Source organism: Rhamphochromis longiceps, linkage group LG3 (assembly GCF_057381845.1).
Source record: "Rhamphochromis longiceps isolate RC_006_pf linkage group LG3, R_longiceps_female_GT1.1, whole genome shotgun sequence".
Classification (NCBI taxonomy): domain Eukaryota; kingdom Metazoa; phylum Chordata; class Actinopteri; order Cichliformes; family Cichlidae; genus Rhamphochromis; species Rhamphochromis longiceps.
In genome coordinates, this window is record NC_140559.1 from 52,063,495 (window position 1) to 52,085,966 (window position 22,472).

General features: G+C 43.1%; 1 protein-coding gene and 1 long non-coding RNA gene across 2 annotated transcripts; both read left to right on the plus strand.

Moving 5' to 3' along the window:
- Positions 1–42: 42 nt before the first annotated feature.
- LOC146675189 (transmembrane protein 151A) lies at positions 43–17,882 on the plus strand. Its single transcript, XM_085400303.1, has 6 exons — positions 43–694; positions 8,788–9,108; positions 9,736–9,870; positions 10,141–10,280; positions 10,385–10,424; positions 10,619–17,882. Exons 1-6 carry the CDS (start codon positions 626–628, stop codon positions 11,825–11,827), a joined length of 1,914 nt encoding a protein of 637 aa, XP_085256429.1. The 5' UTR covers positions 43–625; the 3' UTR covers positions 11,828–17,882.
- An 836-nt stretch (positions 17,883–18,718) lies between these two features.
- Positions 18,719–21,935, plus strand: LOC146675190 (uncharacterized). Its single transcript, XR_014910688.1, has 4 exons — positions 18,719–18,830; positions 20,718–20,806; positions 21,425–21,466; positions 21,843–21,935. It is a non-coding gene; the product is annotated as an uncharacterized LOC146675190 (long non-coding RNA).
- Positions 21,936–22,472: the final 537 nt, after the last annotated feature.

Below are 22,472 nucleotides of genomic sequence, written 5' to 3' on the forward strand. Positions count from 1 at the left end.
TGGGGCGGGGTTGTTGGTATATGACGTCAATGGGGACCCAGAGCAAGGTGCAAACACGACCGAATAAAGTTAAACGGAGACGGACATTCGTGTTTTGGTTGCCGTACTTCGATGCTGCCCGTTTCTCCTCTTCACCTTTGCGCAAAAATTCTAAAAATCGGTGGGGTGTAGCTGGAGAAATCCTTGACTCCGGTTGCCCCCCCACCCCCTTGCGCTGTCGGTCACGCGCTCCCACGTGCACATACACACGCTTGTGTGGCTCGAGCATCACTGGAGGTGGCGTCAGCGGAGACGGTTGTTACGGAGGGTGACGGGGCTTTGACTTTGGCTGCTTCGTGCCGTCTTTCTGTGAGCGCGGAGCCGGAGGATGGAGCAGGTGGAACCAAAGCAGTAAGCGGGGCCAGCGCGAGAGGATGCGGACAGGAGGCAGGGGCTACCTATAAACCAGGAGTAGATGATGCCTATTTGCCGCAGGCCCCGCCATCGTGAAATTATATACCGACTTGCGGCGGATGGGGTGACCGAGCTCCCTGCTCCGCCGGGGAGGTCCCTGCCTTCGGAGGTTACCGGGGAGGGAGCTGCCTGTGCCCCGTTCTGAGGAAGGGAAGGAGTGGCAGGAAAGAAAATGCAGACGGAGGAGGAGACGGCCGCCGCAGAAGAGCCCATTTTGGAGGAAGGGTCGGGAAGAGAGCAGGTAAGGACATTTTTTCCTGTCTCCTTGGGGTTTACATTTCAAACAAGGGTCCAGTTTACCTAAAGGTGGATGTGTTTTCGCTCACAGAAGAACTATCAATGACACAATTTCTGTGTCCCAAACAGCCTGCCGTCTCCATGTATAGTACATGCTTTTATACGCTTATCAGTGTGCTCTTTCATTGACAAAACATGTCTTTGCCGTTGTTTCCTCCGTGATGCCTCACGCAAGGACACGGAGGAGCTTGGTTTAGTGTGAATGGAGATCAGGCTGTGGCTTTAGTAAACAGATAGGGGTGGTAGGGGGCTTAGTATTGATGCGATATGTCTGACAGGGCTGCGTGATGTGTTACTCTTGGGATGGATGGTCTTTTCTGTATAGTAGACCACGTCTACCTGCCAGCTGTCACCACAGAGATGCAAGAGGGTGACATCACAGTTTAGCCACACACCCACCTTACAGCCAGAATTACACAAGGACACGTAATGTGAAATCACGGAAAACCCTAGCAGTATGTCAGGATTTTCACCCCGGGAGTTACAATATGTTACAGTGTACCTACTCAGCAGTGTGTTTTCTTCTGATTTTCAGCTAATTTTACGAACACATACAAAGCTCATTAGCAGATATCCTTGTCCTTATTACACACATCCCTAACTACTGAAGCCTGCCTCCTGCTGCTGAAAGTCCTCACACAGGGCTCAAATGTTTATGTTTACATCTTGCCTTGAATCACTGTGTGATTACTATATTACCAGACTTAGAACAATCAGCATCATCCACTTAAACGCACTTTATCATGAAAAAAATATAATAATATTATTAATGTAATTTACCAGTGGAGTTTATGACAAGTTTACTAGCGTGACAGAGGCTACTAACGCATTCCCACTGAACGATTTGAAGACAAAGGTGGGGTGTGTTGTAATGCAAGCAGCCTGCCAGTGGCAATATGCTTGTGTCACACTTGGTGGTCAGGTGAGGCAGTACAAGGCTCCCAGTCTTATGGCAAGCCTCTTGGTCACATGTATGAATGCTATAAGGCTGCTACTATTATGTTAGTTGTCCATTAAATAAAAGCCCTTTTTTGCTTATTTGAATTACATATCTGGAAACATTCAAATAAAAATTGCAGTGACAGATTAACTGAAGAGAAAATGAGAGGCACGTCATTCATCTCTCAAGTGAGTAGTCCATTAAAAGACTACTTTGGTTTTATTGGGCTTTAAATACCTTGGCTGGGTGGCAAGCAGAGTAAGTGTATTAATTGTCCAAATACTTTGAAATACACAGTACTTACAAATAAGGACTAATAAAACTGAAAATAAGAGATAAATTAAGCGTTTGGCACCTGAGAAGTGATAATTCATAAACCAATGGATGTAATGTGTGGACTAGGAACGCCTGTTAAAAGATACCTTTCACTTACAGTCCTCTGTCTGTATCCGTTCCTGCAGTGCAGACAGTGCAGTGTAATGCAATGATTTCAACCTGCATCTCTTCTCTGCCTCCATTACTCTTTTCATCTTCCCCTCCTGGTTTCCTTCCTGTTTTTTTGCCCAGTGGAGTTTACAGCCTCGTCCTCCTATCCCCCATCGTACTCGACTCTCCCACTCAAGCGTTTCCACACTCATATTTCCCTCAATTGCATTCACTTTGCGCCACATGGGAATGCATACATGTATGCACTCTTATGCAGGCATTGCTACAAATGAAGCAGAATTGAATGATTAAGATTTAAAATTGTAGCTCATACTCTTCCATACATACAAACACTCGTGCCATATTTCCATTAGCGGGAAGGTTCGTCACATCAAAGCAGGCGTTTCTAATTTCCTTCTAAGTTTCACTCGCGAATCATGAAAACTACATTCCACCACATGAGACGCCGCTCATCATCAGGAGGGCGAGGGAAAACTGTCATGTGAAAAGAGCCAGAGGAGCTGAAAAAAGCATGTAAACTTAACAAGAATAGAAACTAAATGTGTCAACAGCCACAAAACCTGACTCGACAAAGAGAAACGTTACAACTCGCTGAGAGACAAACAAGAATAGCTTTTTCTAAAATTAACACACAAGCAATGCTCTCAATTCTTTGTTTGAATGTTTGTATTCAGTCATTATGTTTGATATTAAACATGATTTTTCTTTATTTCTTCATGCCTGTGATAGTATCTTGTTGATACTGTTGTTGTCATTTGCTACAATAACAGTTATATATTAGCAAGCAATGACCTTCTACATACAGATGGAGACTAGACTTATACTGAGAGGTTTCTGTGAAAACTTTTAGCATCCACCATTCGGATCTACAGTATTGTAACTAACATGGATTCAGGCTCACGTATAGGCCAACCTCTGCCTTCACTGATATTTAATTTATGAATAGGAGATGTCATTGTTTGGTCTGTAGTCTCCACTGAGCACACTCCAACACGGAGCAATAATGATGATAGCGTTATGAGTGTATGATGACACACTGCTGCCACATCAAGTGGTAATAATTTGTTTGCTGCCACCGAACAGTTAGTAGAAACCTGACATCTCCAAATGACTCCCTCCAGTTGTGTTGAAATGACATAATTTTTAGCAGAGCACTATAAGCATCAGCAGCACATTTTCCTTTCTTCGCTCCCTCACTTCATTTGCCACCCACACGCTAGGATTGCTAATTATAGCTGCTCCAGTCACACCTAACCAGCTGAATCAGTATGAGCTGAAGCACGGAAGAACGGGAGAGCAGCACACGTTTTCTATTAGACACCTTAATACGGAGAGAGGGTTGTACGATCCTTTCGTGCGAAGCGCACAAACACGGTTAACGGGGAAAGGCCTGTGAGTGTTTTAGTTAGTAGAAGCAGGATGTATCGGATGTTTGCTCAGGATGTTCAAAATTACTTCTTTAAAATCTTGTTCACAGATCAAGCTGGTCCAAGATATAAAAAAACAGCCATCTGCAGTCATTGTGGGTGCTCGGGATGCTTCTCGAATGTAGATTGTGTCAAAGTGTCTGCGTTTTGAGCCCAGCAAAACTTTGTCAAGTAGTATGTTTTATGCATATTTAACCCTGAAACGATGCCATTAATGCAACAGAATATGTCGTGTCAGAGCCACTCGCCCTCTTCAAAAGAGCTTCTAAGGAGAGCAGTTCAGACTTTCAGTATGAAATAGGAAAGATGACACCCTCCAGGCTGGGCTATATAGATTTCTTTGCATAATGGTGTCAAGGAAACTGAGATTTCACTTTGATCTGTTGCAGCCTACAGAGGCAGCTTTAACAGACACAGGATCACAGCCAGAGTTGTTTTTATAGACAAAAGTGTTGATTGTTGGTCAGTCCTTCAGGAGGTAGGTGGTGGGCAAAAGTCTTGAGTCACCCCTCATTTCTTGCAGTATGTAAGGGAAAACAGATTTGTACAATTTGAACAAGCGTGAAAGTAAATATTTTAGTGGGGTCAACACAATGACTCTCTCAGACTAAGATGAAAATCTGTTGGCACTTTTCTGCCTTTGTAATTCCATCAATTTTGACAAGATCTCCAACACCAGTGGCTGAAAGCAGCTCCAAACCATGACAGAGCCAAACTGTGTTTTACAAAGGGCTGTAGACGCCCACAGTGTAACTCCTCTGACCTTCTCCATCCATACATACGTGAAAACTATTTGAACCAGCATCTTCACATTTGGATTCATCACTCCATATGTCCTGTTGTCACAGATATCCAGTCCATTTCTTGTGTAATTTGGTATACCTCAGCCTCTGCTCCATTTCCCTTCATTAAAAATGACTTCCTGACAGCCACCCGTCCACTGAGACTGTTTCTGATGAGGCTTCAGTGTACAGCAGATGGATCAACTGAAGGTTCAGCCTCTCTCAGGTCCTGTGTCAGGTCTTTGCTAGACTTTTTCTCTTGTTTCTTAACGTTAATTTCAGATACTGTTCAATACTGTTGTTTGTTTTAGTGTAGACACAACACTGGTTCATCTTTTGAGTTAGGTGCCTTTTTATGCCTGAACGATTCACAGATCAGTGTTAAGTAAACAAACAAAAAACATTCCTCTGAAGATGATATATGAAAGATCAGCGTTGCTAAAAGTTAGTGGAGTCTATTCAACATAGTTAACCTTACTCTGCAGTGAATACAACATCTGATTGTGTTCATTCAGTAGCAAAGAAAGCGTTTACTGATGTCATAGATCATTGTTCGTTCTAGGGCTGCCACAAACGATTATTTTGACTAGTCACCGATTATTTTTGCGATTAGTCGACTAATCAGATCATGCATCCATTGGACGTAAAACTACAGCTTATTGCACCAGCAGCATCTGCTCTTATATAACTATCATTAGCTTACAGCTTGAAGTGTTTAAGGTATGTGCTAACTAAAAATAACGACAAGATGATAGTTTATTAAATTTTAATGACATTTGCAGATTGTTTCGGTGAAACAGACATCTCCGAAAACGTCGGAGCGCTTTTAAAAATATGTGGTATCTTGATAAACCGAGCAGATATTTGAGGTTTACACAGCTACATTCTCACCTGAAAATATGTTAAACTTTATTTTGTGACCCAGAAAGAATAATAAGAGTAATATTAAAACTAACTAGCGGCCGCCATCATTGAAAACTACGCTAGGCTGCACTATGAAATATGGGACACCGTTTCTTCTTCTTCGGGGTTTAACGGCAGCTGGCATCCTTGTACATGCAGTGCTGCCATCTTCTGTTTCAGTCCGTTATTACACTCTTAAATCCTACTACCGGTACTTATTCCTGCGTCTTTTGTGATCTTACAAAGCTTCAAACGACGCGTCGACTATTAAATCAGTCGTCGACGTTTTTAATAGTCGACGCAATCGTGGCAGCCCTAGTTCGTTCTCCACAGACTTCTGGACAACTTGAGGTCTTTTTGCAAACAAATACAGTATAAATGTTGGATGTACCTTTCCGTAGCTGTGACTGCGAAAAGGTGTATAACAGCTTTCTGACTTGACCTCTTTAACCTCCTAGGACGTGGCGTCCACATGTGTGGACATCACATTTTGGGTTATTTAGACCAAAATACTCAATTTTGCTTCAGCTTTTAGACCTGCAATCTCAGACCATCTTTTACCTACAGTCTATGACTGAATCTGCATGCTTTCAGAGGACACTGAGCTGTGGCTCCCGTTCATGCTGTAAATCTCACCTAAGTTGTCAAGCTGTCGTTTTAAGCTGTCACATGGTTACGATGAGAATAATAAGTCAACAATAATTAAGGACCCACAAATGCAACACGCCTGGTTTCTGCTGCTGATAATTATTCATGAATTGGGCTGAATATTGACAATAGCCTTCCAAATCCCCTGCTAGTATTACTGTTTTTAGTATTAAAGCTTTTTTGGTTTTCAGTAAAGTTTTCTTTTTTGCTATTTTTGTAGTACAAAATCTTTGTTTGTTTTTTCTAAATCAGTTCTTTCAGCAATCCTTTGCCTCACCTAAAAAGATTTTCTGGTCCACATAGTTGCACACTCTGGTTTTTTTTTTTTTAATTTGTTGTAGGCTCAAATATCCTGGTAGAATAATAATTACTAAGGAGGTGTTAGTAGGAGCTTTTCCTCCTTTGAAGTTACTTCTACTCCACTAAAGACTTTCAGTTTTCTGAAGACAACTACTTGTGTGCATTGTTGCTGGATTTGGAATTTGACCCTCCATTAGTGGCTGTGTAATAATTAAAATGGCCTCTCAGTCCCATATATGGTGTATAATTCCCATTACTGTAAATAGCTGGCGTCATGCAGAGTTGATGGTTGACAGAGTGCTCTGATGTTTCATCTTTCACTGGAATTTGTGTGGTGACTTACGGCACTGGTTTATTTGACTATGCTCACTAAGTCGTGCTAAAGCTCTGGCACTCAGGTTTCTTCACCTGTGGGACAGAGAATGGCTCATACTGACAAAAGCTGACTGGGATAAGTGCTTACAGGAATAATCTGACTCCTGTCTTGGGCTGATTGTACCCACACTGGCATCACGGCTGCAGATTCTTGTTGAAAATGCTTGACACATTTTTTTTGGTACTGCTGGAGTATTTTCTTCTTCTTTTGGGTAATAGGTAAACGACAAAAGAGGTTTGGTGCCAGAAGGACAAAATAAGGGCACAAGAGGGAGGGAGACGGTGGAAAAGGATGGATTTTGGCAGTGGAGTTCTCTGGAGAGAGGTGCACTCTGTCACTGCTGCTGGCTCTTTAGCTTCTCTCCCTCTCTCCTCATCCTCCTCTTCTTATTTAGCTTCCTTTCATACTTGCAAAGTTCATGACCGTTTCTCTGTCTCCCCTCACACTCCTCATCCCCTCCCCCTACGCTACACTCTTAGCCCAATCAATCCACTTAGAGACAGACTTTGAAAGAGGATGTAACAGAGGAGACATGGAGGGTGGGGTTGGCAGGCGAGGACAGAGTGAGGCGAGGTAAAAGTTCTGATTGGTGGGTACAAAATGCTTAGGAGCTCGGGGAGTAGATTTGGGGGAGGAGGAGGAAAAAGAGATTGCATAAGAATAAACAAATGAAAGAAGATGTGAATACGAGAAGCATTAAATATGATATGAAGTTGGTACCACGGATCATTTTCATTTTCTTAAAGGCAGCAAACCTATTTTTAGAATCTTAAGGCCTGCACTTGGATGCTTTTTGGCAGCTTTTGCAGAGTGATAACAGACTGGTGGAGTGTAGATGCCCTTCTCTCTGCCTTTCACTGCTCGCCCTTGACGTACAGTAGTGAAAAATGTCTGTGTGTGTGTGTACAGTTAATGTGAGCCTGAGTCTGTTTGCACAGTCACGTATAGACACAAAAAGTAAATCATTAAAGGTTAAGGTACAGACATATTATCAGCTGAGGATAAGGTAAGATTTGCAGTAACATTGGTATATGTTTCAGGCAAGACGCGCAAATGTCCTCTGAAATCATGGGTGCACATTTGTGCGTGTTTGTGTGCTGTGCATCCACCAAGATCTGCTAGCAAATATAGCAAATAGCAAATTGAGGCTCTGTTGTGGTGCGCAGGGAGAAAGTGAAGGATATGAGAGTGTGTGTGTGAGTGATATACTGTAGAAGGAGGGAGGAGAGGGGCCAGTGTGTGAGATAAATGGAGGGCGTGATGTGCTGACAGGACGAGCAGACTTGACTGAGAGGAGGAAAGGACAATGGTGTCATCCCATCTTTTTTTTCCTTCTTTTCGTCATCTGCTTTGTTGCTCTTTCGCCTTGTCGCCTTCACCACAGGGGAGACATCAACGCAGACACAAATAAGCACCCTTTGTCACATGAAACAGTTCAGGTGTGTGTTAAATGTGTTCCTTTCTCATCACGTTTTTATGAGGTATGCATAAAAATGAGGTATGTTTGTTTTTTTTTCCTTTTGGCACAAGCAGTCTGTCTTTCTGTCCTTCATTCACACACACACAAACTGCAGCAATGCTGATATGCTCCTGATGTTGGAGCGGAGTCAGTTGGCTAGAGAACCGTCTAGAAGCATCGTTCTCATCTAAATTATTCACATACTCTCCGCTGGCTGCATTACAGTGCTGAGAAACGTGCATGCTGGCGTGAGTATGGATAGAGATAGCAAGACTGAAAAGAATGAGGCGCATTAGACCATCTATGTCTGTATATCTCAAATGTGTGTGCGTACGTATATGTGTGTGTTTGAGTGCGCTGTAATATGATGTCTCCACAGTGCAAGTCAGGCTGTGTGCACTTAGAGAGTGGCATAAGCAGTGTGTGTGTGTTCCTAATATGCAGCACTTATCCTGTGATGGGAGTGGGGCAGCGTAATGCATTCCTTTGGTGAAGACCTCAGCTTACACACTTTCTCTGTAATGTGACACTGTTTACCAAACAGGAAGAATGTGGTTATTAAAACCTCAGCAGGTACAGAAAACCTGTGTTGCGTCCTTTACAAACATTTTGTGTTCAGCAGCATTGATTGTCACCTGTCTGGCTTTATTAATGAGGCATATTTAGAGGCATGTTGCGTTGTTTATCACTCTCGTGGCTGCCAATGTGTGTAGTCTTGTGGCTCAGCTGTTTTTTTCCTCTCTGTGCCTCCACAGCAACGGCCAGTCCAACAGTCTCTGGCCTCTTCCCTTTGTCGGGAGTCCCACTGGAAGTGCCTCCTCCTGACCCTCCTCATGTACGGCTGTTTTGCCACGCTGGCCTGGTGCGCTCTCTGTCGCGTACCCGTTCTGGGCTCCTCCTCCGTATCTGCTGACGGCACCTCGGCGGCCTATTACATCCAGCATTTGGAAAGTCCGTGTTCTAGTGGTTACGTGTACATCCCACTGGCCTTCCTGGCCATGCTGTATGTGGTTTACCTGGTGGAGTGTTGGCACTGCTTCTCCAAGACGGCCATGTTGGCTCATGCTGAATTCCAGGTATGTGTCAAAGTTATAGCCTGTATTTTGAAGGTGGGTGTAATGGGCTCGAGTGAGGTGATTCCAGCACGAAACAGAAAGACGCTGAAAGAGAAATCTAGAAAGACCTGTTATTAAAAAAACAAATCTGTTCACTTAGTGATTGTTTTTTGTGTCTGGAATCCTTAAAATGGTTAAACCAGTAAAAATAATGATTAAAAAAAGAAAATCCTCACTTCAAGGAAGCCTGAATTAAATTTGTAATATTTCATGAGGAGCGTCATTATACAGCTTCCTTCCCTACATGTGGAAATTAGCTGACCGAGGGTTTTGCTGTTTTTTGGTTTGTTCTGGCCTGTCCTTTGTCTGTCTCCAAACGTAGAGCTGTTTGTCTGTCTCTACTAAGAAGGAAACGATAGAAGGACAAAAATAATCCCACAATAACCAAACCATCACCAGCCTGCACAGCTTTAAACTGTATGCAGATAGTAAAACAACTCTTTCTGCTTCTGCTGTGATTGCACGTTTTAGGCAATGTTATGTCTTTATCTCGTTTTTAACACATCAGGCAGCAAGTTGGTTGTAGAAAGTGTAAAACATTGTGACATGTTTTAAAGCAGCCTTGTTTTACCTCATTGTTTTACACAGGAAGTATACGAGCGTGTGCAGAGACTTCAGCAGGCCACACCCTGTATTTGGTGGAAGGCCATCAGCTATCACTACGTGAGGAGGACCAGACAGGTGACAAGATACCGCAATGGAGATGCATATACGACCACACAGGTGAGGACACTTTTCTGGTTCTACACACTCACGTTTCACCCTTCCTGTTATCCTGACTGCTTTTGATATAGTGAATGTTGTTGAGCTGTGACAAACAGCTGTTCACAGAAGGCAAAAAATTCCATACAGCTGAGTTTTATTCGTGCTGGAACATATTTTGAAAATAAAAATGTCCCTCTAGTATCACACATCCTGCTTTCCTTCCTCCTCTCCTTTTTTCTTCATCATTATTCGACCTCTTTGTCCGTGCCCTGCTTTTTTCTTCTTCAGGTCTACCATGAGCGGGTGAACACTCATGCCTCAAGTTCTGAGTTTGACTACGCCCGCTATGGTGTCAAAGACGTGTCAAAGGAGCTGTTGGACCTGCAGCAACACCCTGCTGTTCGCCTGCGTTTCACAAAGTGTTTCAGGTATCAGCGAGACATCAAATTTAAACCTGTATGACTTTGATTGTTAAAAGGTTTACCTTCTTTTTAAGGTGAAATAGATAGTGACTCATTTTTGTGTTCTTTAGCTTTTCAAGTGCACGTGCCGAAGCTGCCTACCTCACCCAGGTAAGATGTGAGGGATCAATGAATGCGATTCATTTTGTTCTTTATTTTTTTTAAGCTTAAACAAATGTCCATTTTCATTTTAAATCAAAAATACGAAGCATTTGAATCAGTAAATTTCTTAAATATTGGTAATAATTTAGCATTAAATCTTATACAGTGTTTTACTTTTTGATTTTTTTCTCTGTAATTGCAAGCGAGCACGCTTCTTTGGGGAGAACGAGGGGCTTGATGACTACATGGAGGCCAGGGAGGGAATGCACCTTAAAAACGTGGATTTCCGCGAACACATCCTAGCATTCTCCGATCCGGCTCACCAGCCGTGGTTCTCCAGGCACAAGGTGTTCTGGCTGGCTTCAGCTTTCCTCCTGTCGTGGCCGCTGCGAGTTGTGTCGGAATACCGCACAGCGTATGTCCACTACCACGTGGAGAAGCTGTTCGGGGAGGACGAGGATACCGTTGGGGGAGTCGGTGGAGGAGGGCCAGGCGGAGGTGGAAGAGGGGACGGCGTTGAAGGAGGGACTGAGAATGGAATCCACCCAGGAGGAATTTCGATTGGCATTGGTGTGAATGGGACAAGCTACAGAGCCATCTCTCGTGTCAACACGGTGGACATGACAGAATTGGAGTGGCACATTCGCTGTAACCAACAGATGGTCCCGAGCTACTCTGAAGCCCTCCTTATGGACTTAGAAACGAGTGGGGGGACAAACCCTACAGCCTCCACACCTATCTCTGGGCCTCAAGGCATCACTCCCAGCCAGGGGACCAACCCCCCTCCTCTGGCTTTGCCTGTGGTGTTCAACTCGGCTTACCTCCTTCAGAGCTGCCCCCGATGCCGGCGGACCACATCGAGTGCCAGTCTTCCATCCAGGCTAAGGGCTTCAATGGGAACCACAGCCCTCCTGAACGCTACAGTGGCAGGGATCAGAGCAGCAGGGCAAGGAGGTGGGGGTATGGGAGGGAGACTGGTGCTCAGTCGGAGCGGGTTCTCTCTCGGGAGACTTGGAGGTGGTCGCCAGAACAGCCTGTTTCATTCAAGAAGCATGGGGGGTGGGCTGGGAGGAAGTAGGGAAGATGGAGGAGGAGGAGGGGTAAGTGGTGGAGGGGGTGGAGGTGGTGGAGGATTCCTTGGGTTAGGTTCAAGACAGAACAACGAGGAGACCAGAGGAGTGCTTGAAGGGGAAGGTGACGATGACGAGGAAGAAGAGCAGGAGCAGAGGAGGAGGGAAGATAGAGGAAGAGGAAGGAGAGAGAGGGATGAGGAGGCAGAGCAAGACAACGCAGGGGGAGGAGAGGCGAGAGAGGGTGAGAGGGATCGGCCTCCATCCTATCAGGATGCGTTCTTCTTCCCCGTCCTCATTATACACGGCGAGGAGAGCTGCCATGCCGGAGACGACATGTGATGAAGAGAAAAATAAAAACACTGAGAGCGAGAATGTACAGGCACAGGCTGAGGGAGATGAAAGAAGAGAGGAAGGATGCATAGAGAGAAGAAAGGATTCAGACAGAACACAGTGAGAGAGGTAAGAAAGACAAAACAGGAGAGATGTAGGGAAAAGAGAAGATACTGTCAGAGGAACTGGGAAAGCAAACGAAGGAGATATGACAAATACAGTGCATACTGTAAAAAGTCAGTAAACCCACTAGATCAGAAGAAGAGAGCTGATAGAGAGTGCAGCAGCGAGGTGAGATAGAGTCTAAGACAAGGAGCAAGGGCAAGAAAATCTTTGCAATTTTAGGTGACGGATTGGATAATTTGGAAGACTGCAAAGTTAGAAATGTCTATCTTCAGCTATATCGGAGCAGGAGTGGGAGGGGTAACAAGTCTAAAGATAGCAGCTTGGAGAGGCAGTGGAGAGACACCAAACCAGCTGAGAGGTAGTGGAGTTTGTTGTTGTCTAATCTTTCTTTAACACAAATGAAAGACTACAAAAAGGGAATTTAAAGAATAATATATAGAGAGAGGAACTGAGAATCGGGCCAATTTAAAGAATCAAAATTGATAAGAGGTTATAAATAATTCAGATGTGGGAATAAATAGGTCATGTAAAATACAGCGTAGTAAAGTAGAGCAAAAGACATCAGCATGCAGGACACGCAGGCTAAGAAGAATCCAAAATGGACACAGACCAGATTACCCTAAATCTCATTTTTCCATTTGACAGATTCTTAAAAGCTAGAAAATAAAATTATCCAAAAGATAATCACAAAAGGAGGAGGGGGGGGGGGGGGGGGGGGGGGAGATGTAGGACTGATCACAGACACAACAACCTCTGAACAACAATCCTGACCTTGAATCTAATCAGGAAATCCAAATATCATTCGAACAGGTGAGAAGATTCAGTCAGATTCACCGTTATGACCTCACACGGCACCTCTAACAGAAGGCAGTAACAATAAAAGAGGAGAAGCATTGATTTCCTCCCCGTCTCGTCATGCTGTATTACGTCTTATTTCACCATTAGCTTCCCCACCACTCTATCCATTACTGTTATAGAGCCGATAGGAAAAAAACTCCATAAAAGTAGAGCAGTCGCTTCCTCTACTTCTCAGCGCTGCCCTGCCCGTCTTCTCCCCTCTGTCCATTTTATCACATGTCCTGTCTTTCTTCTTTCTATTGCTAAAAAACTAGTGAGGAGCATCATATATTTGGAAGAAGCAAATGTTGCATTAACACAGTGAACTCCCCCATCCTCTCACCCCACTCCATCCTTCTGCTCCTCCTTTTATTTTTTTTTTCAAGCGGTTGATATATGACACCCTCCTCGCTCCTGTAGGCGACGAGATCGCATTTTCACATATCACATCTCCCCGAGGCTGAGGTTTCCTCTCAGTGACCATATTTTATAAACTGGATTTTCCCCCCACTTGTGTAACGTTATTGTGACCTTTACGCCTGTGCATTTGAAAGGGGAAAAAGCAAATTATGTGGGCACCGTGATATAAGTGACTTCACCGAAAAAGTAACAGCTGAAAGGTTTGATTCTCACATGAGCTTTAAATTTCCCCAGTGATGCCAGTGTAGTTGTGCTATAGATTAACACATTTGTTCCCAAAGATAGGCCTGCATGCTACTAAGAAAATGCAATAACCCCAAAACCCTCCTCCTTATCAATATACTATGTAGTACTACATGTAGTTAGGCATGGAAAATGACCTCTTTATCTCATTTATGTCCATAAGATTGGACTGCATGGGAAGTAACACTTACAGTAAGCAGCAATCAGAGATTTAATTGCTTCCTTTTTTATCGCACAGACAACAAAATTGCGAATGAGGAAATACAGTATGAGGTTAACTCCCACTAACGATCTGTCATTATCAGCCCTGTGAAAGAACTGTGGCCCTAACTCTGCTACCTCCTACTCTCTGAGAATCATCTGCAAATAAGAAACAGTGCTCTCTGAAAAACATCGCCTCAGCATAAAATGTGTAAACGTTTGCTGGCATAGAGATGCATGTTAGCTACTAATAGCTGTGTAGCAAATATGGCTATCGTTGCAAAACGCAGTGCCAAAAAGTAGCGATCGATGAACAATCTGCACCGATTCAGATATTTTAGACGTATGTAGACAAGGGCATGGATAGCTGTGTCCTACTTCCTGCGTTGTCACGTCTCAGCCCAGGAGAGGCAATCGGCACAGACAGTGAAACCTTCAGTGCTTTGATGCTGATACTTTCCAAAGCACACTAAACATGCTAAAGTAGTTCGATGAACATTTGTTGACCTTTCCTGCATAGCGCCCTTCAGAGGTCACTCCAGCCACTATCTGATGTCGGAAGCGTCTCCCTCGTTCTCTCTCTCTCTGCTTCCTGTTCACAAGGGAATGAAAAGCACACGGAAAGAGCCGAGTAAAGAGCCACGAGGCAGAAACAATGCTGGATCAACTTTGCGAGCGATGGCAGTAAACGGACACGTTTACCGCACGCAGACACGGATGTGGATCGAGCAGAGACAACGGGGAAAAGTTCTCTCATCGCAACTTTCTGGAGAGAGAAAGTGGAGCATGACTGCTGACCTGGTTTGGCGTAGGGGACACATACATGCGCGCACACTCTGACACACATTCACACACACTGGATCTTGTGTAGCTTTTGGGAGGGAATCGGCGCAAATAATGAGGGGAAGCAAAACTGTCGAGGAGTGAAGAAGTGGAAAAATGCTGAAAATGTGAGATTAAAATGACAATTATTTTTACATAATCAGTCATTATCTCAGTCTATTGACCTGTGGATAAAACTGACTCCATTCATGTCCCTAAACAAAAAGAAGCACTGGAAAAAGCACCGAACACACTCCTGTGTTCATTTATTTGTATAATCGCATTGTTCTCACTAATTCTCGGACTTTTGTTTCACTGTAATAACGTGGCTACTGTTCAGTATGTGTTTTTGATCTTCGCGGTGAAAAGTAACGAGCTCTAACTGAAAACCTGAATCTGTCAGTTCAGTCAGTGATTTGCTACTTTTATATCATCTACATTTGTAGACGTTTTTCAGGTTGTTTAAGTGATCCAGATGCTTTTGTAAGCTTACACTTATCTTTGCTGGTTTTTATTATTATTTTTGTTATTTTTGTAAAACTGACAATGCTCCTGGCCCAGTCAGCTTGGGTTGATGAGCCTCAAGTTGTGGTTTGGATGCAGTTATACTTGCTTACAAGTCTTATTTGCTCATTTGTTCATCTTAAATAAGTGTATTACACTAATACTTGTTGTTACTGGATATTTATATCATGTTTTAGTATCTCTGAGTGTGTCAAAAGTGTGTCAGCCACTTCAGGTGTGCCAAGAGATCTTTGTGCCCATGATGTCTTACACAAACACACACTCGCGCTTGCATGTTTAGTCACAGCAGTAAAGCGGCCATTACTACAGCTTGTTTTAGACTAGAGTGGCATTCATCCCAAAACCCATAATCACCGCACACATGCAGTCTCCAAACACAAACATGCGCGCACGTACACACACACTGAAAGCATGGAACTTTCCTGCTACGCTGCCTTTGTGTTGCCAACGTTTTCTGCTCAGGATTTCAGTTAATTGCTGCGTTCCTGGGACAACAAAAGCTTTTCTTCATAAATCCATCAACATGCCAAAGCAAAAAAAAAGTAAAAAACTTACAGAGAATGCCTGCGCTTATATACATGCACATTAACAGCTCACACAGGTGGCTTCACCAGATCCACACAATGTGCAACAGTGTGATCTGTGCTCGTGGACTGTGGGGCAGAAGCAAACATTTACATGAAGCGACTAAACTTCATCATCAACATGCACATTTTTGTTTCTTACAAATGTTTGTTAATTGTTTCATAGCTGAGGTGCTGTTCACGCGTAAATCCACCTAGAATGTTTTTAATACTTGGTGGTTTGCCTGATAGAACCTGGCACGTGACTTTCATCCACCAGATGGCAGCAGAGCCTTATATATATGAAGGTTAATGGGGATAAACCACCAACAGCGACCCAGTGTAGAAAACAGCTGCTGTCCCATGCTTTGTGGGTTTGAGACTTAAGCATCTGTACACACCAGCTGGTGATGTGAAACCAGGTGATTTGTTTAGCTGCAGATTTTCCTTTTTTTTTTTTAAATTGATTTATTTATTTTTAAAGCACATGCTGTGACATCACTGGTTGACGTCGCTTGTGTCTGATCTGATTGTGCTTTAATCATCTCAGCCTCTGCTGATTTTATTCTTTTCCTTTAACTGTGACTGAATGTGTTGCCGAGCAGTATTGCTCATGCCCCTGCTTCTGGCTGGACTTGTATGTGTTGCTAAGCGGCTTTCTGAACGTATAACCACAAGCAGTGGGCGCTACACTATTAAACAAAGACATTTTTAACATTTTGTGACCTAGCTTCCATTTCACCTACACAAACAACTTATCGTCTGGCCGTTTTGCGCTGCACGACACAAAGCGACACGGAGGAAGTTGGACTGTGTTCAACACTCCTCTTAGAGCAGTCGAATGCACGACGGTTTCCTTTCTCATACACGCTTTTCTTTCTTCGCTCAGACACAAAATCCTGCTCTCATTTTCCACCGTTTCACCAACGTCACCACTTGAATATCTTATAAAATGCTCTAGCAATTATGACCGATGTATTGTTGTCAATACTGTTACTGTTTTTCTCGTGGTCATGGGGTGAGTCGAGTAGTCATACCAAGTTTGTCAAACACCGTAAAAAACAATTAAAAAAAAAAGTTAAATGGTTTGACTTGAAGTCACGTGGATTCCAGCTGCATGATGAGCCTTCATTTTCATAAATACCTTGCTGGCTAAACAAATACAAAAGTGTGACCAGGTGTCACAAATGGATTTCTTTGACTCTGTACATGTTGGACTGTCGAAATGCAGCTGAAATTGCTGCGTATACAGACAATAATTGTAACATTCATACATACTAACAAGCATTTTGACCTTTGACCTCAAACACAACAGCGTGAGTTGCATTAAGTCTCCCTGATAACAGCAATTACAACAGCAATGTTCTGTTCACGCTCTTTTGGGAACGTGAAAAAGCATACGTCTAACGAGCCCTGTGTCCGCGGTGATACAGTATCCGTGCCCTTTGTTTTTGCACTGCAATAAAGAGCAGCTGTGTGTCGCTGATGCAACGATGTGTCACCACCTTAAGGCAGTCAGTCTGCCGCTCCGACACGAAAGACGATAATCAATAGCACAAAAAATGGTCGCGTGTAAAAGCTCAAACGCATATAATCACATCACTGTCGTCTCGCTGTATTTACGTGTCCTCCTCTGAAGTTTAAAGCAATATATAATTATCCTGCAGATACACAGTGTCTGGTTAAAGGCTGATTGTATGATTGAGGTCACATTAGAGTCAGGCTGAGTTTAAAAATGTGTTGATACGGGTTAAAGACGCAGCAAACGTCGACTGTGTCGCCTGACGTTATTTAGTCCGCTTTGCCGCTGCCCTGTACGCAAGCTCTCTCGCTGTCTTGGCGCTAACTTCGCATTTCAGTTCACATTTCCTTTCCTGCTGAATATTTCATGCTGCTGGATTGCGTGTGATCGAATGTCAAACAAACGGATTGTCACCACAGTGTAGTTGTAATGTACATGCAGCCTCTATGGGTTTGAAACAATAATGTCACATACAGCGCATTATTGTCTTACACAGTGACGTGTGAAGCCGAGACCGGGCTTTCTGTTCAAGCACCGTCGAGCAAAATGTCCTCAGTATTTAAGCTACTTACTATGTAACTGATAATGAGATTGTCAATATCACAGCAGATTAAAGCGTTTGTCACCGGCCTGTTTAAGATAATGTAATTTCATTATTTGAGCAGATGGTGACTGTGAAGGTAATAGAGACGGCGGCAATAACACTGTTAACTGATGCGATCCCGGTGATGATTAATGATGATTAATTACAATGGAAGTTGGAAGTTACAAATAAAGTCAGTCTGCTTGATATACCAAAGTTTATCTTGTGAGATTATTATCCCAATCACATCTCTGTCATTTGAATAGACCAGTTCTTGTACTGAAGTGTTTCTTTCTTTTTTGTTTGTTTAAGATATTCAGGTCTTATTTGATTCAATTCCGAAAATGGAATAATCTCCCCAGTGTAAGTGTAAAGAGTCTAAGTTCTAACAGTTTATAATGAAAACGACTTGTGATTTAATCTCCTTTCTCATTTTAAATGATCAAAACATCAGTGTCAGTGAAACTATCTGCAGCCTGTCTTAGCTTTGATAGGGTAATTCAGTTGTGCAAGCACGGAGAGACGGAAAAAAACTCCCTTTTAACAGGAAGAAACCTCCAGCAGAACCGGGCTCAGGGTAAGAGGCATAGTACACTCTGCACACATCATCAGTTTGTTTTAGGACTAGTCAAGAGAGACGTTTCCCGATATGTGTGATAGCAAGTCCAAAAACCATGAATGTCTTTAGATTGTGTAATTAAGAGAAAAATTGATCTTAGCTCAACAGCTGAAAGGCTTCTAAGTAGTAAAATATTTGATAGTTTCATTCTGCCCTTTGCATTGTATGTTGGTGAAGTATGGGGTCCACTCAGTCATGTCTGCATGCACAATTCTGCAGATACATTTTTACATGTACACAGGCAAACATCAACAAATACCTGCTGAGCAGCAGTAGATCCATATCCATCCATTTTCTTCTGCTTAGCTAATTAATTGAGGGGGGTTGCCAGTCTGTCATAGAGTTATTACAGAGAGACAGATAACCAACCAAAGACTCACCAATTAACCTAACCACACTATCTTCATGTCTTTGGACTGTGCGAGGAAGCCAGAGAACCCACGCAGAGAATATGCTCCACACAGAAAGGCCCCAGCCAGGTGGATTTGTACCCAGGACATTGTTGCTGTGAGGCGACGGTGCTAACCACCACAACACCCTGCTGCCCGTAGGTAGGGGACCCACTGAAACTCAATTTTAAATTTTAATCATCTTAAATCCAGCCTCCAAGACACAACCTCCCAGCTCTCCCCTACATAAATTATTGCTGACACTAACTGCCCTCTCTCTAACTCCCTGTCCAGTCTCACAACAGCACCGCAAACACTGATCAGATTGAATCATATAATGCCCCATTGCAAAGGGACCTTTTTAGAACACTGGAAAGAAGAACGCAATCACCAAAGCAGACCATAAACAGATTATGTATTGGCAGAATATCACCTAAATGTCAGGGACAGAAAGTAGACAAACATTCTGGCCAAGTCCACTCTTACCTTAACCAAAAGTACTAAATTTCACCGAACTGAAGGGTCTCTGAAAATTTAAAATACTCCTCTAGGACAAGGAGACCAGGTAACGCAAATGAATAAATGTTGTTTATTGACAACATTGGCGTGGATTCAGACCCAGAACCCACTTTCTGTGAAACAGCAATGCGAGCTACCAGGCGAGCCATTACCTTTACATTACTACCATTATTATCACTTTTTTCCTTCTATCCATCCATTCGCTTCCGCTTATCCTTTTTCAGGGTCGCGGGGGGGCTGGAGCCTATCCCAGCTGTCTTAGGGCGAGAGGCAGGGTACACCCTGGACAGGTCGCCAGTCTGTCGCAGGGCTAACGCGTAGACAGAGACAACCATTCACACTGACATTCACTCCCGCATTCACGCCTATGGGCAATTTAGAGTTATCAATTAACCTATCCCTACTAAGTGCATGTCTTTGGACTGTGGGAGGAAGCTGGAGTACCTGGGGAGAACCCACGCAAACACAGGGAGAACATGAAAAAACTCAAAAAGAAAGACCCCAGCTTGATGGTGGAATTGAACTCAGGACCGTCTTGCTGTGAGGCAACAGTGCTAACCACTGTGCCACCATACTTCCTTCCATAGTAAATAAATAACACGAAAAATACAAGAGTATTTCTGCTTGAACTGCTTTTAACATAAGAAAGTAGAACTACCAGAAAAATACTGCAAAATGTAGTATTACATGTAGGTCACACTACTCCTCAACACTGCATACTGGGAGGTGGCCCAGTTCTTCTGGAGTTCGACTCCAGAGTTGAGACCAAAACAGTAATTTTGTTTTGATCTCCCACTTCTAAATCTGTGGAGACGTCTTCAAGGAAACCTGAATATCAGTTGTTTACTGTATTATATTGACATGCACAAAAAAAGGGTCCACGACGTTAATCTTTCTTTTATCTCAGTATTTTGAAACAGAGTTGATGGCTGCATTTGTAGTTTCTGTCATTTTCATATCAGTTCAGAAAAGCCAGGCTCAGTAAATAAATCAGGATTAATAATGACTAGCTGCTTGCTCACATTCCTCTGTTTAAATCGACTCGCTGTATAATAGATGAAAAGCTGCGTTATTGATGTAGGAGAGGCCCGGTAGTGTGCAAAAGACACACTTACGTTCGCATAAAATATTCACAAAGGTTATTTCCATTTCTGCATCATTCACAGGCTGAGCACAACAAGCTGGAACATATTGATCACGTTGGCAAAAGCGCACTTACGCTTCCTTTGAATGGGCTTTGTTCCCATCATGTGTTTTTCCCTCTCTGTAATCTCACATCACTGTAAGATCACAGCACCATTCTGCTGTACGTGAAGCTTCTGTTTTGTTTTGATTTTCTGAAACTGCACAGCTGAGGTGTAGTCATACATTTGTCATCCGACTTGTTTTCCATAGGTTTAGACATCAAAGTACTTTCGACAAAAGCTTTTGTCAGATCAGTAATGCACAGAGTCGGGAGATAGGAAATTTCATTACAGGTTTCCCATCCCAGGGGAATGTCTCCAAGATCCACTTGTTTGTTTTCATCAGGTTTTTCATCTAAGAATGACTCTGTTCGATGTCTATGAAGTCAGCGGTTGAGCTCCGGATCGATACATCAGACACGAATTGCTTCAAAAGTAAGCCAAAATTCATACTCTTTCATTTTTTTTTTAAAACCACTGTATATCAGAGTTGCAGTAAAACAGTACGTGGTTAACGCTGACTGCACAGTGCAAGCTGTTGAGTCAGACACTAGAGGCCAGCAGAGCCTTTGCATCGTGTTTCTCCGTTTGGATGTTAGGCATGTGAGCAGAATTTCAAATCGTCCTCCATTTCAAAGAAGTGCATGGTAATGCATGTGGAACAGCCACAGATATGTTTTCATACCTATGGCTGTTCTCACAGCATGATTATATGACACTACAATTAAACTGGAAGCCAACTATGCTCCAGCAGAGTGATATAGAAACTGCCACATCGCTTACATGGAAAATGAAGAATCTACTTGAGTTGGAAACATTATACTTAAAACAACTGTAGCTTATTGATTAGTTTTTTTAATGTACATCAGTGGAAAATGAGATAAATTTGAATTCAAAGTAAAGTGGTTTAAATGGTCTTGTCTGGAGGGGATCTTTAAGTATATACCATAAATTGTTTATCGTCCTAGTAAAGAAGTGTATGCTTTCTTACTTTAACACAAACCTCTTGCATCACTTGTGTAACGCATGCATTGTGCTTTTGTGTTTTTTCAGGCTGAAGAAGCGTCTCATATTCTGTAGCTCTGCAACTACTCTGTAAGTATTGCTTATTTATTGAGGCCTTCTGCGCACAGATTATTTGCAGACCGATCATAATAGCTTGTGTGTAGGCTCTTTAAGATTGAGCATTCAAATTCTGCAAAGAGACTGAATGTCTGGGGAAATACATGGAAACATATTGCTCGCTGTTTCTGGCAAGCTAGCCGGCCTGCAGGATTGATTTGACCAATAAATAGGAAATAATACTTGATGTCAGCTGTTAGAGTAATTCACTGGATCGACAACCACAGCCCCCACATTTCTTCCGTGGCACTGTTATCTGTGTCTGCTTGCAGCCGTATGTTTCCCTTCCATTCGCAGCTATCGGCTGCCAGCATTGCCAGTCATTCTGACGCTTGATTTTCCCCCACAGACCTGGCTTTGTTGTCTGTACCGCACGGAGCTCCTGGCTGCACCGGCGGCTGTTTGCCCAGCTCCTCCTATTGGGCTGAAAGGAACAGTGCGGAGGGGGGTAGGCAAAATTTGTTTACTGTTTGACAGCAACTGGAGGTAAAGCCTTCTGGAAGGGACTGAGTAAACAGATACTAGTAAAGAAGTATATGGCTGAAGAAGCACACAAAGTAGCGTACACTAAAAGTACACTAGATTCCAATTAGAATCCAAATTGGGGTAAGTTTCTCAATAAGTGGATGCAACAGTTTTTCATTACAGCCGAAGGGGGGGCAGGGGTGCTGCTGTGACCACTTGGTGACACTGTAGTTCCACAGTTTTACAGCAAACCTCTCCTTCTAACCATCAAATCTAATCTGAGACAAAAACCAAGAATACCAGTGGAGCTCCACATCAGGGCTACAGCTCTTGATTTTGTCCAAAGTACCCAAAAGACAAAACGGGATTAGCAAACATTTGGAAAAGTTTATTTGAACAAAGCTCACTTATAATTGGTAAAATATAAAGCCCCATTGCACAGGCCGGGTGCAGCTCTCATTCTGTGCAGGGAAGAAAGTGTGTGTGTGTACATGTTTAGACGTCTTTGTGAGGA